Source organism: Peromyscus leucopus, chromosome 6 (genome assembly GCF_004664715.2).
Source record: "Peromyscus leucopus breed LL Stock chromosome 6, UCI_PerLeu_2.1, whole genome shotgun sequence".
NCBI classification, from domain to species: Eukaryota; Metazoa; Chordata; class Mammalia; order Rodentia; family Cricetidae; genus Peromyscus; species Peromyscus leucopus.
The window spans coordinates 63,890,947-63,907,189 of NC_051068.1; the positions used below are offsets into that span (position 1 = coordinate 63,890,947).

The 16,243-nt window shown below is 40.2% G+C and overlaps 1 protein-coding gene across 1 annotated transcript; it reads left to right on the forward strand.

Annotated features, from left to right (window-relative positions):
* The first annotated feature begins 14,232 nt into the window (after positions 1–14,232).
* On the forward strand, positions 14,233–15,634 carry LOC114683144 (small proline-rich protein 2I). Its single transcript, XM_037207334.1, has 2 exons — positions 14,233–14,296; positions 15,014–15,634. Exon 2 carries the CDS (start codon positions 15,033–15,035, stop codon positions 15,249–15,251), a length of 219 nt encoding a protein of 72 aa, XP_037063229.1. The 5' UTR covers positions 14,233–14,296; positions 15,014–15,032; the 3' UTR covers positions 15,252–15,634.
* The last annotated feature ends 609 nt before the right edge of the window (positions 15,635–16,243 follow it).

The window sequence follows — 16,243 nt, forward strand, 5'->3', positions numbered from 1 at the left end:
GGGTAATTACATTTACCAATTACCTTTTCACCAGAGACTGTAGAAGCCCAGGTAAATGTAGAGAAAGTATCAACAGTGACACAGCCATACTCAAGGCAACTAAATGTTGAGATAAGAGTAACATACATTGGTCAGACTCCATTGGATGGATTCCTCAAGGATTAGTTTTACTTATGAAAGAAAAAGTATTTGAAAACATGTAAAAGTCCAGGAACTGATGATATGTAGTATTTAGAATCTAGACAAAGAAAAGTGTGTTTGTAAGGCACATGTGTAACTGTGTGCCATTGTCAAGCACCTTTGATAGCTGTACGGACACCTATTTTTCTACTTGACCATTCCTATTTACTAGGGGACCAGGAAGCCCAGAATGAGCTCTGATATGACTGACCTATACAGGAAGAATTCATTGTCTTATCAACTGTTAAGTCTGAAAAAAATATCAAAGAGATAGGGTTATTATCATTTTATATAATGGTAACTGTTTCTAAAAGTAGTAATGAAACTGTAACATATTGGGAATCAGTAATGGGATTAAACGGAGTGGAAACATCCTTTAGTAATTGCTGTGGTATGGTCTTTCTGCTGTGAATATGTGATGTTACCATTGGTTAATAAAGAAGCTGCCCTGGCCTATGGCAAGGCAGAATAGAAATCCAAGCAAAAATGCAGGGAGAAGAAAGGAAGAGTTGGGGGAGAGATGCTTTTAGCTGCCACCAGGAGAAGCAAGATATGAGAGAACAGGGAATGTCACAAAGCCACGTGGCAAAACATAGATTAATAGAAATGGGTTGAATTAAGTTATAAGAGCTAGTTAATAATGAGCCTGAGCCATAGGCCATACTGTTTATAATTAATATAAGCCTCTATGTGTTTACTTGGGACCCAGCAGCTGTGGGACCGACTGGGACACAGGAAAACTTCCATCTACAAGTAATATTCATGCGGCAGGCAGCTTATGTTGTGTGTTGATGAAGAGGATGTTTGTAAAATCTTCATGCACAGTCCAGTCTAGGCTGCCCATTTATGACTGGTACCATCAGTAAAGTAGGGAGAAGCTCCCTCAATGGGAGAGTATGGGAATGTTGTGAACTACCCAAAGAGCAGACTTTAAGGACAATAGTTTGCTTTAGGCTAAACTTTGACAACATATACAGGAGAATATTCAATAGGAGATAGAAAATCTTGTCCTTGTAAACAAATCAAATTTTTATTTAATGTGAGCAAAACATAATTGGGGACATATTAAAGACAGTTGATGATTCATAAGTTAACTGACCATTAACTTGTACATTTTAAATACCTTTGTTTTAACAGTTTTATTATAAATTAGTAATTTTTATAAAATTACAATTTATAAATGAAGGTAATTTGTCCCTGTTAAAATTTTGAGTCTTAAACACTTTAGTACCAAAGTAAACTTTAAACCATAAAAACAGCCTGTGCAGAAACTGGGAACTTCATTTTTTTTGAACTTTTTGTAGTATTTTTTACAAGATAGAAATTAATTTAATAGTTCTCTTATATTACGTAGTTTATTTTTCATAAATAATATGATTTTAGAAGAGAAAATTGACTTTTATAAGGAGACATTTATGAGAATAAAAAGATATGCTATTAGTCTTTACCATAATTGTTGTTATGACTCAGTTTTTCCAAATGATTAAAACTTAACAAAGTCACCACAACAAGGATGACTAGACTGCTACTCACATCACCAGTGAGGCTACCTGGAAAACAGGACCCCGAGAAAGACACGAGGATCACCCAATGACGGGGAAATGGCTGAGATCTTCATGAACAACCTGGACATGAATGGGAGCAATGAAGGGCAATGGTCAAGGGAAAGAGAGCGGGAGATCCCAGCTGGATCAAGAACAGAGAGGGAGAACAAGGAATAGGAGACCATGGTAAATGAAGACCACATGAGAAAAGGAAGAAACAAAGTGCTAAAGAGGCCCACAGAAATCCACAAAGATACCCCCACAAAAGACTGCTGGCAATGGCCGAGAGACAGCCGGGACTGACCTACTCTGGTGATGGGATGGCCAAACACCCTAATAGTTGTGCCAGAAACCCCATCCAAGTACTGAGGAATCTGGATGCAGACATCCATGGCTAGGCCCCAGGTGGAGCACTGGGAGTCTAATTAGTGAGAAAGAAGAGGGTTTATATGAGCGAGAATTGTTGAAACCAAGGTTGGATAAAGCACAGGGACAAATAGCCAAACGAATGGAAACACACGAACTATGAACCAAAGGCTGAGGGGCCCCCAACTGGATCAGGCCCTCTGAACAGGTGAGACAGTTGATTGGCTTGATCTGTTTGGGTGGCATCTAGGCAGTGGTACCAGAGCCTGTGCTCATTGCATGAGTTGGCTGTTTGAAACCTGGGACTTATGCAGGGACGCTTGGCTCAATCTGGGAGGAGGGGACTGGACCTGCCTGGACTGAGTCTACCAGGTCGATCTCGGTCCTCGGGGGAGGCTTTGCCCTGGAGGGGGTGGGAATGGGGGGTGGACTGGGGGGAAGGGGAGGGCGGCAGGAAGGGGGAGAACAAGGGAATCTGTGGCTGTTATGTAGAACTGAATGGTATTGTAAAATAAAATAAAATTAAAAAAAAACTTAGCAAAGTCAACAAGGACATAAGACTAGACACACATTTTAAAGTTAGTTTTTATTACCATAAATAAATAGGTCATTATAACCTAAGAATGTATAAAACTTAATCCTCAAAATATATCATCCTTAAGTTTCATCTTCCACAGCCTTGTTCAAACTTATTTAGTTCTTTTGTGACTTGACTTTTTAAACTTTTATGGTTAATTTCCCTCATCTATTTGTTTTTGTTTTGAGGACAAAATCTCATTTTATCATACGAAAAATCCATTTTTATCTAAATTTTTGACTCAGAATATAACCTCATATTTTAAGTATTTTTAAGCATTTTATACCTAAATCAAGGCTCATCTACATCTCCTTGTTTCCTCTCGGAAGGGGGCTTTCCATCATCCCATGGTTTCTCCTTGTACCAATAGAGCAGAAATTCTTTCAATGCCTGAATGCTAAGGTGTAAAGACTGCAAAGAGACCATACTTTTACATGTAACACTTCCCCTTCTAGATGCACCTTACAAAAAGTTTTTGATACCTCTCACCACTCTTGAACTGTCAGGGTGCTCTGGGGAGGAAGCCAAAAACAATGTTTCTTTATATATTTGTGTAATATCTTAATATCTTGCTTAGATGTGAATACTCCATACCTATAGTTATAGCACACAGTAACTGTAAAGTCTTTCTGCTTAGTTTATTTTTTGTCCCATATTTGTGTGTTTGGCATCTTGAAGAGATTATTTATATTGCAGTCTTTCTGTGGGTGATATCCACCCTGTGCAGTCCTCATATTGGTTGTCAGTTGAGAGAGGTTGATCAAACTACTTCTCCTAATTAATGCTGGAAGAAGTGACATGGGAAACTGCAGGGAGGGGAAGGAGGGAGCTCAAGGCAGCCAAGCACTTGAGCGTAATTTGCATGACAAGGCTCATTTTTATTATAATAGCTTCTTTGCTATCAGAGTTATGAGAGATTACAGTTCAGCAGAGAAGCTTGCTTCACAGCCCAGCATGTTCAAGGTTAAATGAAGCACAGAAATGTTATTTGTATTCAGAAAAAATGTCTAAGGTATGGGGACAACATTTACTCCAACTATTCTCCACAAATTGAGGAAGGCCTGAGACATCCTGGGTTTCTTTCCCACATTTGCTGGCATTCCAGATTCCCTTCTTGAGAAGTATTGACAATGAATGTTCCCATGCATGTATCAAAAACTCACTATATCTCTTTTAACTTTAATTTAAACCCCAATAGTAGGTTCTTCTCCAAGAACCATGACTTCACTAGCCCCTGGTAGGTGGCTAGGCTTCCAGTACCAATCAGTTTCCCTCTTGTTGAGCAGGCCTTAAGCCCAATTAAAGAGCTGTTGGTCATCACCAAGGTGTGTGTGCTACTATTGCATCCTTAGAGTTTTCTTGCAATGCTGGTCATTGTGGTTCATAGGTGTTTTGGTTGGGTAGGACTACTGGTTGCTTCATATCTTTGGAAAGTTGCATGGCACCTTTTGCTAATATGCAAGCTACTCCATGTCAGATCCAGCTCATGTCCTTTGGGAAGTATGGTTGAAGTGTGTGTTGCCTTCAGCAATAGGGACTCACATTCCACGTCTTGGGGGCAACCAAGGACAACAACAACAGCTTATAATGCTTTAGGAGTCTCTTGGTCAGCTCTGACCAACAATGCAAAAAAAGAGTTTCTCGTGTCTGGTACTGGAAGTTTTTGTTAGACTATGATTCTTAGGAGTTTTTGTTAGACTATGATTCTTACCAGGAGTAATGTCAGTCCAGATGAGAAAATTTCATTTAAAACACACACACACACACACACACACACACACACACACACACACACACACACAATTGTACATATTATAGGTATTTTTAGGAAGATAGTTAATAGTGTGTTTCCTTATGATTTTCTCAGACATCAGATGTCCTTACTATTATTTCACCCTCCTCCCTCCTGTATTCATCTCCCCCACTTCCTTCCTCTCTTCGGATCACTTGTACTCCCTTCTCTGTTACTCCTCTTACCCTGCTGAAAAGGTCCCATTTGGCTTTCCTGGTTTGGTTTCTGCAGTTACTCACATTCATACTCAGATTCAGAGTTAGGAGCCTCAGGTGAGAGACAACATAAGATGCTTATCCCTCTGGGTCTGGGTTATCTCACTCCACATAATTATTTCTGGTTTCATCCATTTACCCACAAAGTTTATGATTTACTTTTTCTTTAAAGCTGAATAACATTCCATAGTGATACGTAGCTTATTTTCATTATCCATCAATCAGCTGGAAGACACTTAGATTGTTTCCGTTTCCTAGATGTTGTGAATAGAGAGCAGCAATGAATATGGCTGAGTAAGTATCTGTGGAGCAGGATATCCGAGGAGTGGTAAAGCTAGGTCATATGGTGGATTTATTTTCAGCCTTTTGGGAATTCTCCACACTAATTTCCAGAATGACTACAGCAGTTTGCAACATCACCAACAGTGACTTAGGGTTCCCGTTTCCATGTCCCCTCCAACATTTGTTGTTTGTGGTTCTGACAAGAGTAAGATGAAATCTGAGTTGCTTTGAGTTTCACTTCCTTAACTGAGATGGATGATGGACTTTTTTTTTTGAGATATTTCTTTTCCATATTTTCTTCTTCCTTTGAGAATTCTCTGTTCAAATCCCATACCTGTTTTTGAATCATTTATTTTTTTACTCTGACTTTTTGAGTTCTTTATATATTCAGAATATTAATCCACTGTCAGATGTGTAGCTTGCAAAGATTCTCTCCAATTCTGTGGGCTTCCTTTTCACCTGGTTGATGTTTCTTTATCTGTTTTATGAAGTCCAACTTATCCATCATTGACCTTAATTTTTGGGCAAATGAATTCCTATTCAGAAAGTTCTTTTTTATACCTGTATCTTGTAGGGCAGTACCTGTGTAGTCTTCCAGAAGTTTCAGGTTTTAGTATTTAGGTCTTTTATCCATTTGGAGATAGTTTTTGTGCCGGGTGTACGGATCTAATTTCATTCTTCTGCATGTGGACATCCAGTTTTCTCCACACCATTTGTTGACGATGCTTTCTTTTCTCCAGCATTCTTACTCTTACGTTACATGTATTCCTAAGATATTCAGGGAATTTCACAGTGAGTATAAATGCTTAATGCTGAGGGAGTTTTGTTCCTGGGAACTGGTCAGTCTTACACTTTTAAGCAGAGGCTCCAGTATCCGATAGTCATGTGTAGATTAAACGTCAAAGTCTATAATCTTTCTCTTCATTATTGGTGAAATTATGGGAGACTGAGGTTGTTACAAGAAAATGTGTGGAGATTTTCACATTCAGAGCAAAAATAAAAAATGTGTGCTACATCCCAAGTGGCTTGAGCCCTAGAACTCTGAGTAGGGGTAGCAAGGGAAAGAAGTAAGAACAGACATATAGACATGTACAGTAAAGTCAGATTGAGTCTGCTGCCATTAAAACCACAAGTTGGAACCTCAGCTCAGCTTGTTAATTAGGTATACCATAGTATGTGTGTGTGTGTAGTATTAGCTACTCTTGATAGGAGGTTTCTGTAGGCGAATAATCTCAGGATATACATATCTGGGAGGAGGAAGCTGCACTTACTAATCTTTGCACACACTGATCAACCATCTGAAGCACAAATCTTAACAGATCTTATTAAATTAAACCTGAAGCCAGGTATTGGGGTGAATGCTGGAAGTTCAGAGAAGCAGAACAAGCCACAACTTCCTCACTTCACCAGTTCCTCAGCTGATCCTGTTTCCTCAGACTGGAAGCTTCTGTGTCCTCATCCAAAATGGATCTCAGCTGAACTGCTGCTTAAAAGCCTAAAAACTTAACCAGTCCTAGTTCCTGGTTTTCACACCTTATATACCTTTCTGCTTTCTGTCATCACTTCCTGGGATTAAAGGCGTGAATCACCATGCCTGGTTGTTTCCAGTGTGGCTTTAAATTCACAGAGATCTGGATGGATCTCTGCCTCCCAAATGATAGGATTAAAGGCATATGTGCCACCATTTTCTGGCCTCTATGTCTACCTAGTGGCTGTTCTGTCCTCTGACCCCAGATAAGTTTATTAGGATGCACAATATAATGGGGGACACAATATATCACCACAACAATCAACCACTCATAAATACTCATCTGTGAATTCCCAAGGAGAGCTCTGCCACCCTTCTTAAACCTGGCCCATACAGTTCTGAGGCCTTGGAGTCCTCAATTTGGCTGTGCCCAGGTGAACAATGTACAATTACTAAGAACTTCATTTGCTTAGAGCTTCCTCCACTCCCTACAAAAGGGTTGTTTTGAGAAACCATAAATCATAGCTAGATTGGCCTGGTCATGTTGAGCTTACACCATACTCCACTTAGCAGAACAAACCTCCTTTGAGCATTGCTGTAGAGGACGCTGGGGTGATGATTGTTGCCTACATGTCTTCTGCTATATCCTTGATGCTCCTCTGCCACCTACATTTTCCTTTCACTCCAAAGTTGTTCTCTAAGGGGAAGGTGTCTTACTCTAGGAGATGTCTGCTGTGGTCTAAGGCCACATGTGCAGCAAAGAGTATGGTAGGGTTCTATGCCTTTAATACAAGAGCCAGAGGTAGGTGGCCAGTCTCGTCAACATAGCAAATTCCAGACACTGTCTCAAAAAAAACCAAAAAAACAAAAACAAACAAACAAACAAACAAACAAACAAACAAAAAAACCAAGCAAAACCACTGCTAGCCATTAGTACATTGAGCAAACAGTTCTATTAACAAATGTTGGGCAACAAAGAGTCTTCCCAGCAGCCAAGAAGAAGAGATGGATTGAACTTCATCTCTACTGTTCAGGAACTGGCAAAGGGAAGCTTACTTTGCCAGGACTTTAATTCCTTTGGGAATGATGATAATAAAAAACCAAGAAACTCCTGATTGAGTTAGATATGGAGTATTCTGTAGGTAGAGGCTGAAAATTCTTGGCTTTGTTTTATTTTGGCTTTCTCAGTTAACACTCAAGACTGAAACATCCCACACTCCCCAGAGGCATGGGGGCCAACTCAAGTTTACAATTCCAACTGAAAATCACCCTGCTTATGACTTATCTGAACCCCTGCACCCTGCTTCTATTTATTAAGCATCACATCACCCAGAAGATGAACTTTTAACAAACTGTACAATTGAATAAAACCAAGTCTGTTATTTAGATTTTTGTAACTGTATCATGTTTGTCTCAGGACTGGAGAGATGGCTCAGTGGTTAAGAGAACTCACTGCTTTGGTAGAGTACCCAGGTTCAGTTTCAAGTACCCACACTGGGGAGCTAACAACCACCTGTAACTCCAGCTCCAGGGGATTTGACATTCTCTTCTATCCTCACAGGCACTGCACACATAGTGCACTTTCAGAAGCAGGTAGAACACAGAAAATATATAAAAATTTAAAAAAAGTTTGTCTAAACACAGGGTAAAAATCTAAGATTATGTTCATGAACTAAGAAGCATGTTGTGATGCTTGGAGACTGGGGATGTTGACAAAGGCAAAATATTTTAGATGGAGGTCAGCTAAATTCAAATGAATGTCTGTGATGTTTGCATACAACATTATCAAAGACTTCAAAACACTGATTTGGCTTTTCACTTGATGACAGTTGTGCTTAGGTGGACTCTGTGCCTGAAGAGAAGTTTGTTGATCTTGAAGATTCAGCCTGTAATATACTTTTGCCCTTGAGAAGTCCATGCACTGTTCCTGAAAGTGCATCAAAATTATCATTGTCATGAACAGCAGACACTTGGTGTGTTTATATGTGTGTTCAGGTAAATGAGGTAGTTGTGGCTGTGTTCCAGAATTAGGTAAATAGCTACAAGTTTTAATAATAGATTGTCGAAGTGAAGTCTTCCTTTAAAAAATTATGTCACAAGTGTATCAGGAAGACATGAAGAATTGCTTTCTCCCAGGGGAAGTCCCTTGGTGTGTCCAAGAGGCTATATTCCAGTAGTAGATTTAATGATAATGATATGGTTTGTAGGTACTTGTTATTAAGACATTGTGCATAATACTGATCTCAACTAAAACTCTCTGATTCCTGGCAAGGGATGGTATCAGGTGTTCTGTTGCCTGAGTGAGTCAATGTTTCCATCTTCCTTAGAGCTCAGCTGAAAGGCAAATGTTGTCTCACCATGCTCACATTTCTTCTCTCTCTGGAAATGTATATTCTAGAGAAGAATTTTGATGACCTCATCAAATCAATTATGTTCAAGTGGAATTATGTGTGGTGTGTTTGAGGAAAGGAAAATAAGTTATATCATTCATGAATTAACCAAATAAAGCTTTATTCAATGTCAACTGTTTACCTAGACTCTATTGTAGAACATCTAGAAAAGCAAGGTCAGGTCTGTCATTTGGAGTTTCCATTTGGTGGTGAGTGACACATGTGTGTCTGCTTGTGTAGCCAATGAGGAGTAGTGGAGAGAAGACTCATATTAAACAAGAGACAAACACGGAACACCTTGCCTTCATGGGTTAGAGTCTAAGTGGGGATAGAGGAAACATATCAGTCTTGCCAAAGTCGGACCTCATGAATTCACTTGTACTCATGCCCTTTTTGAAACCAGACATAAGGACATAAAATGGAGCTTCCATTTTTCTCCAGGTTTTGTGCATGTTTAATCTTGTCTTTATTCTTGAAGTGTAGGGTATATAGGTCATGCCTCTATGACATGTCTGAGAGTTAGGACTTCAAGTAGTTCCTTTTCCCAGTGTCTGAAAGTGGAATGGCCTCAGAGTCTGGAGAGCACAGGAAGAAAGCATCATGGGGGGAGTGTGGCAGGATGAGGCCTTTTCATGGCAGATAAAATTTCTGAATTATTGAGAATTAAATTCTGTTAGAAGGATTTGAGATATATTATGGAGGCAGACATCAATTTTAATAATTTCATTACTACCACTCTTCTATGTGCATTTTGTGAACATTATCACATACTTACTGGTTTTCATTGGAATTTCTTTCAAAATAATAGTTCTGAAACATTCAGGATTTCCAGTTGGTTTTATCCATTAATAACAATTTTGAAATTAAAATGCAGGTTATAATAGGAAACACTTAAAAAATGTCTTTGCCACATGAAATTGTCTGCAATAAATCACGCTATTGCAATGTTGGGGGATGAGCTGGATTAGTGTTTACTAAAATAACATTGCTGGCACAAAAGCATCCCTATTTCTGAAGAATTTTCCCTTTATTCTTTAGCTGTTAAGGTGACCATTTCAGTGTGGAATACAGATGGGAGGCTGAGGAGTACTCATTTCAAGTTGGTACTGTGAGACAGATGGTTTGGTTCTCACAGCTCTTCTCTGAAGACTGAGCTGTGCTGTGAGAACCAAGAAGGGTCAGAAGACAATACTCACTATTGCAGCCAGTGGAAAGGAAGAAGATATGTAGACATCTAGCTACTATTTCTTAGGTACCCTGAAGCACCGTGCCAAATGTCCCATGTTGTTACCTTTTTCTTTCTGCTATCCTGCAGCCAGTGGAAGGCAGCCCAACCACTTGAGTTTGACCCCTGGGACCCACATGGAAGGAACAAAGAACTGACTCCCCACAGTCGTCCTCTGACTTCTGTACCCACACCTTAGCATGTGCCTCTCCCCACCCAACTGGCTAAACAAACGCAATAAACATAACGAATATGGAAATAATTCTACAATATGGCTCATGAATTTATCTGATTCATCAAAATTATGAAAGAATAATGGGGGATGAGCGGAAGGCAGAAACTCAATGGTGGCGGCAGTTACCATTTCTCTGGGGATATCAGGAATATTTTGTTACAGTTTCCATTTATTTACATTTATTTCTTAGTTGATTGTTTAATCTTGAGTTGCAGAAGCCATCTCAGTCATGGGTATGTGATATATAGTAGTAAAACTTGGGTAAAATGACAAGTATTAGAAAAATTGAAGTCTTTTGCTCTTCTCTGCTATTTTTTCATGTAGCAGGGATTCGTAAAATCCCTTCAGCAATAAAGAATGAGAAGTACTGGAATTGAGCATGGAACTTCTGACCCTTAATGGTAATAAAACACAGATCATTAGACATTTTGTCAACAATGGTAGGGAGAAACATGAGCCCACCTGAGAGTATGTGTGTGTGTGTGTGTGTGTGTGTGTGTGTGTGTGTGTGTGTGCATGTGTTTGTGTGTGTGCATGTGTTGTGTGTGTGTGTGTGTGTGTGTGTGTGTGTGTGTGTGTGAGAGAGAGAGAGAGAGAGAGAGAGAGAGAGAGAGAGAGAGAGAGAGAGAGAGAGAATCTGGAGAAAGTTTGTGTTGTTGTTTCACTCTTCATCTGGGACAGTTCTTTCTATAGTTTCTCAACCTTCCCATTGCTGTGATCTCTTAATATAGTTCCTTATGTTGTGGTGACTCCCCCAACCATAAAATTATTTTTGTTGCTACTTCATGACTGTAATTTTGTTCTGTTGTGAATCACCTGTGTTTTCTGATGGTCTTAGGTGATCCCTGTGAAAGGGTCATTCTAACCCCCAAAGGGTTTGCCACCCACAGGTTGAGAACCCCTGCTACTGCTGATCTGCAAGGAACTCATTCAGAAACCATCCCAGTCTATAAAGTAATGACAACCGCTCTCACTCTGTTGCCTGCAATATTATGATTAACAGTAGTTCAATAAATTTTATTAGTGAGTGTCAATTGTACAGAGTGAGGGGTTTTCTTATGACCTATCCATTCATGAATATACTACATTGGATCACATTCACTTCTTTATTCTCTTACTCTTAGACCCCTTCCTGTTTCACAGCTCATAGACCCTTTGATATTTATGCTTTCCTCACACCCCAGATTCTAACTCTGGGGAAAAAAACCCCACATGATATGTGTCTTCATGGGACCTCTGATTTTCTTTAACTCAATGCCTTTTTGATTGTGATGTAGTTGGAGAAAGAGCAAAGATGTAACCAAAACTTTATTGTGATATTCCCAGTTGGCCAGCTTGTTTTCTAACTTTGGATGATAGAAACCAGACATTCCCCTAGAATGATGCTTTAGATGTGATGTGAGAATTTGGAGAGTCATAAGAGATTTACTGAGTAAAGGCACTTGATCTATCTCTACGGTATGTGTAGTATCTAGTGTGAACCATTCATGATGATGCCATTTGTCAGCTCCTGGCTCTTTCCCTGTAGAGACTCATTGGGGACAGTGGTGTTGTTGGCTAAACTCTTCCTTATTGTCAGCAACATTGACAGCTCTGAGGAGCTGACCTGCTAAGCTGAGGTTGACCCTGTGCTCCTGTACTTTCTGAAGAACAGCTGGTGGCTGCTTCAGAGAGTTTAAATCTTTCCTTTCCCTTGTCATCCTTGTCTTCCTCCTCTACTTATAAAACTAGATGCCATTTGAAGTTTCTAATCATTTGATTAATACAAGGCAACCCTACCAATGTTACTTTAAATGTTGAATACATAGTTATCCAGCCCTATTGATTGTATGAAGAGGTGAAAGGACAGAAATGGGGATAGTCTATAAACATATTGACAGTGTCTTCTGTGACTAATGAATGTTAGCATTTGTCTTAACAGAGAACAATGTTGCTGTCTTCTCTGTACAAGTTGGTATATGTAGGAGAAGATGGTGGACAGGTAGACTGGGTGAAGAACTTATAGAAAAATGTCTACAGAAGAAAATTTTGAAATACTGTCTTCCAAAGTTACTTGCTGTGGGATGTTCTGTATGTCCTGTGGGAGCCCTTCTTGGGTTCCTCGTGGCTTTACCCAGCAGGTCCGCATAGAGGATGATTAGGACCATGGGCCTGAGTGCAGGTGTCTGAGATGGTCTGCACTTGGCTGTGCTGGGGGATGGTCTGTATGTCAAGTTGCTCTGATTGGTCAATAAATAAAACCTGATTGGTCATGGCTAGGCAGGATGTATAGGCGGGACTAACAGAGAGGAGAAATAAAAGAACAGGAAAGCAGAAGGCTGAGGCGGAGAGACACTGCAGCCACCGCCATGACCAGCAGCATGTGAAGATGCCAGTAAGCCACCAGCCACGTGGCAAGGCATAGATTTATGGAAATGGATTAATTTAAGCTATAAGGACAGTTAGCAAGAAGCCTGCCACGGCCATACAGTTTGTAAGCAATATAAGTCTCTGTGTTTACTTGGTTGGGTCTGAGCGGCTGTGGGACTGGCAGGTGACAGAGATTTGTCCTAACTGTGGGCAAGGCAGGAAAACTCTAGCAACAGTTACTAAATTTACCTGAAAAGTTAGTAAGTAAAATCCAACATGTGAGTCTGAGCTAACTTCATATCCCCCTGCCTCAGATTTCATACTTTTAATGCTCTGATTTCCCCTTCCTAGTTTACTCTTCACTATTTGTATGTGGTGACTGAGTCTAGCCTTCTTGTTCTGCACCCTAGAAAGCACCACTTGGGACCACAAAGGTGAGGCCCACTACATACATTTGAATCAATGCTTGCGATATGTGTTCAATTCTCCCCTTTTTCTTCTTATGATGATTAAGAGTATGTTTTATAAAAAAAATAAAAAGGCTTCCAGGTGGTGGTGGTGGTGGTGGTGGTGGTGGTGGCACACACATTTAATCCCAGTGCTCAGGAGGCAGAGGCAGGAGGATCTATGACTTCTAGGACAGCCTGGTCTACAAAGCGAGTTCCAGGACAGCAAGAACTGTTATACAGAGAAATTCTGTCTCAAAACAAACCACCCACCCAATCAACCAACCAACCAACCAACCAACCAACCAACCAACCAACCAACAAATAATGAAAAGACTGTAGCATACATCTTGTGGGAAGCAAAGAAAAACAGCACTGGACAGACTAGATGCTACTCTGACCAGAATCTGTCCAGGGAGAATAGCCCCATTCCCAGTGGGAAGATGACAGGTACCAAAAGCAGAGAATGTAGATCAAATCTGAGATTCTCCAGGGGGAAAGAAAGATAAAGGAGAAAATTTTATGCTGAGAGGAATTACGGATGGCCCAATGTTGTTAGCACTTACTCTGAGAGACAGGTGTTATTTCTCCATGCTTCTAGAAAAAAAAAATAAATCTATGGTAAATAGAATACTCTGACCACAGGGCTTGTTAAAGGGAGAACTTGGACAAGAATGAAGCTTCTTTTGCTTCTTTTCTTCTTTCTAACAAACCTGTAAATGTCTGAGGAAAGTAAAAACAACAACAACAACAACAACAACAAAATACCCAACCCCACCCCTCAAAAATGGAAATGGGTTTAAACACAGCAAAATAACAATGAATTAAAGAAGGACAAATAACACAAAAACTTGAGTTTAAGACAAAAGGATGGTTGTGACACACAAAGAGGTATGGTCTCTACTTAAGAAAGAACTTTAACAACCTGTTGGATAATCCCCCAACTTTCTAGCTGCCCCAATTACTGGAACCAAGAAGAAAGGAAAGACCTCTGAGTCACAGGATTCAATCCAGTGATGATAGCCTGGATGGAATATTTCCTACTTTGCCGAGTCCCCATCCAGCCTGTTATGGATGGATTTGCATTTATGTTAGGAAATTGTTGGACCTGCCCTTTATAGCAGATCCACTTCCCAATGGGTGAGGCAAGCAGTCCTATAAATAGAGTCTCAATGCTTGGTTGCAGTATTCTTGGCACTCAAGCACTGGTCTACTCCGGAGAACCTGGTGAGTCTAATTTCTTGAGTTCTTGAGAGGGTCTGCCTTTTGGGTATTCTCATGTGATGAGTTTAATTTAAACACAGTAAGCTTGGTGAGTCCAAACTGATCATGGGTTAAATGTGACTGTAGATGCAAATTTAGGAATGGAGGACAATCATGTACTGTGCTAGCTTGACTTGTGTTTGTTTGAGCATAATTTGATTTCTACATGGAAAAGCAAGAAAATCAAGGAAGTTTTGTTTTGAGATGAGAACAAAACAAAACATGCATTTTTCTTTTATCCATATCTTGATGGAATACCTTTCAAAGGCTTATGTTGCAAGCAGTTGAGAGACCCACCTATTCTTTCTTTAAATTTATTTATTTGTGTTGCTCAGTCATTCTACTTGGAATATACTAGTGTTAGATGGGTACTGTTTATAAGAATGCCAAGGTTATGAGGATCTTCTCTTTACATAAATAGTATTACCCAGTGCTGTGGAACAGAAATACATTCTTAGGAAAAATGACGTGAGATTAAAAAAAAAAAAAAAGATTGGCTAAAGCTATAGAAAAAGAAAACTTAGGTAGAAGAGGAAACCCAGGACATCCTAAAATGAGAGTAGGAGATTTTCATGTACACACAGGTACACAGGAAGAGATGCAAAGGCTCTACAGTCCCACAAGCCTAGTTTCATTCTCTGCGGGGATCTCTTGTGAAAACTCTCATGTAATGTCTTTCAGATCCTGAGACTTCAGCATCATGTCTTACCAACAACAACAGTGCAAGCAGCCCTGCCAGCCACCTCCTGTGTGCCCACCCCCTAAGTGCCCAGAGCCTTGTCCTCCTCCACAGTGCCCTGAGCCTTGTCCTCCCCCAAAGTGCCCTGAGCCCTGCCCCCCTCAGCCATGGCAGCCCAAGTGTCCTCCTGTGCAGCCTCCTCCATCCTGCCAGCAGAAGTGCCCACCCAAGAGCAAGTGAGACTTCAGGAGTCACCAGGGACCGGGGAAGTGAAGAAAATCTGGTTCACCTACTTCCATAGAAACGGCCCCATCTTCCTTTCCCAAGCCTGTCGTCGTTGCAGAAGAATCTTCTCCACTCTTCACCCTCCATGTGCCTCTGATGACCCCTGATAGAGAAGGCATTTCTCTGAGGCTGTTTTCCTGCTCTTCTCAAGGGGCTGCTAAGAATGGTTCTTCCTCAGTGTTTCAGTGTCCCAGATTCTCAGAAGGAAGAGCAGCAGTTCGCCACCCTGTGCCCTCGGAGGAGCCTTCCCAGTCTGCCTGTCACCTGGACAGGGCAGTTGTCAGTTGCCACTGTTTCAATTCTTGAATAAAGTACCTTTTTGGTGATGGTCTAATAAATACGTTTTTTGTTGCAAAAATGATTTTTTTAACATTGTATTACTATTTTGGAGTATTTCCATCCTTTGGGGGAGGAATTTTAAAGTTCAATTCAATGTTGTCTGAATTCAGCCATATAAAAGACTAATTCAGTATTATTTCAAATTTATGTTCTTGACCATTTAATTGTTTTGAGGACCGAATTACTTTAACTTCTTAAGATGTTTTCTTTTTGTACAAAGCGGAAACCTCTATCATCTATCTGTCATCTACCTATAATCTATTCAACTATCATCTGTTATTAATGTGCATCTTAGCACACAATTAGATCATCACCTGTTGTGTAGTCAGTGTCAGAACTCAATGCACGATGCAGAGCCCAGTGGTTGGTTGTGGAGGAGCAGAAGCAGTTTAACATGATTGTCAACACTGCCACCGTGTCACACTCTTATAACTGCTCATTAAATGTTATTTTAAAACTATATTATTATTTTCTCATGGCCTCTTTAATAGTCAATTCACCCCATTTCCTATGTAATCCTGAAGAAAATGGGCTTTGTGGAATGAATGAAGTCTCCTGCATAAAATGATAATAATCCTTAAAAATAGGCTGAATAGAAGAAAGGGAGA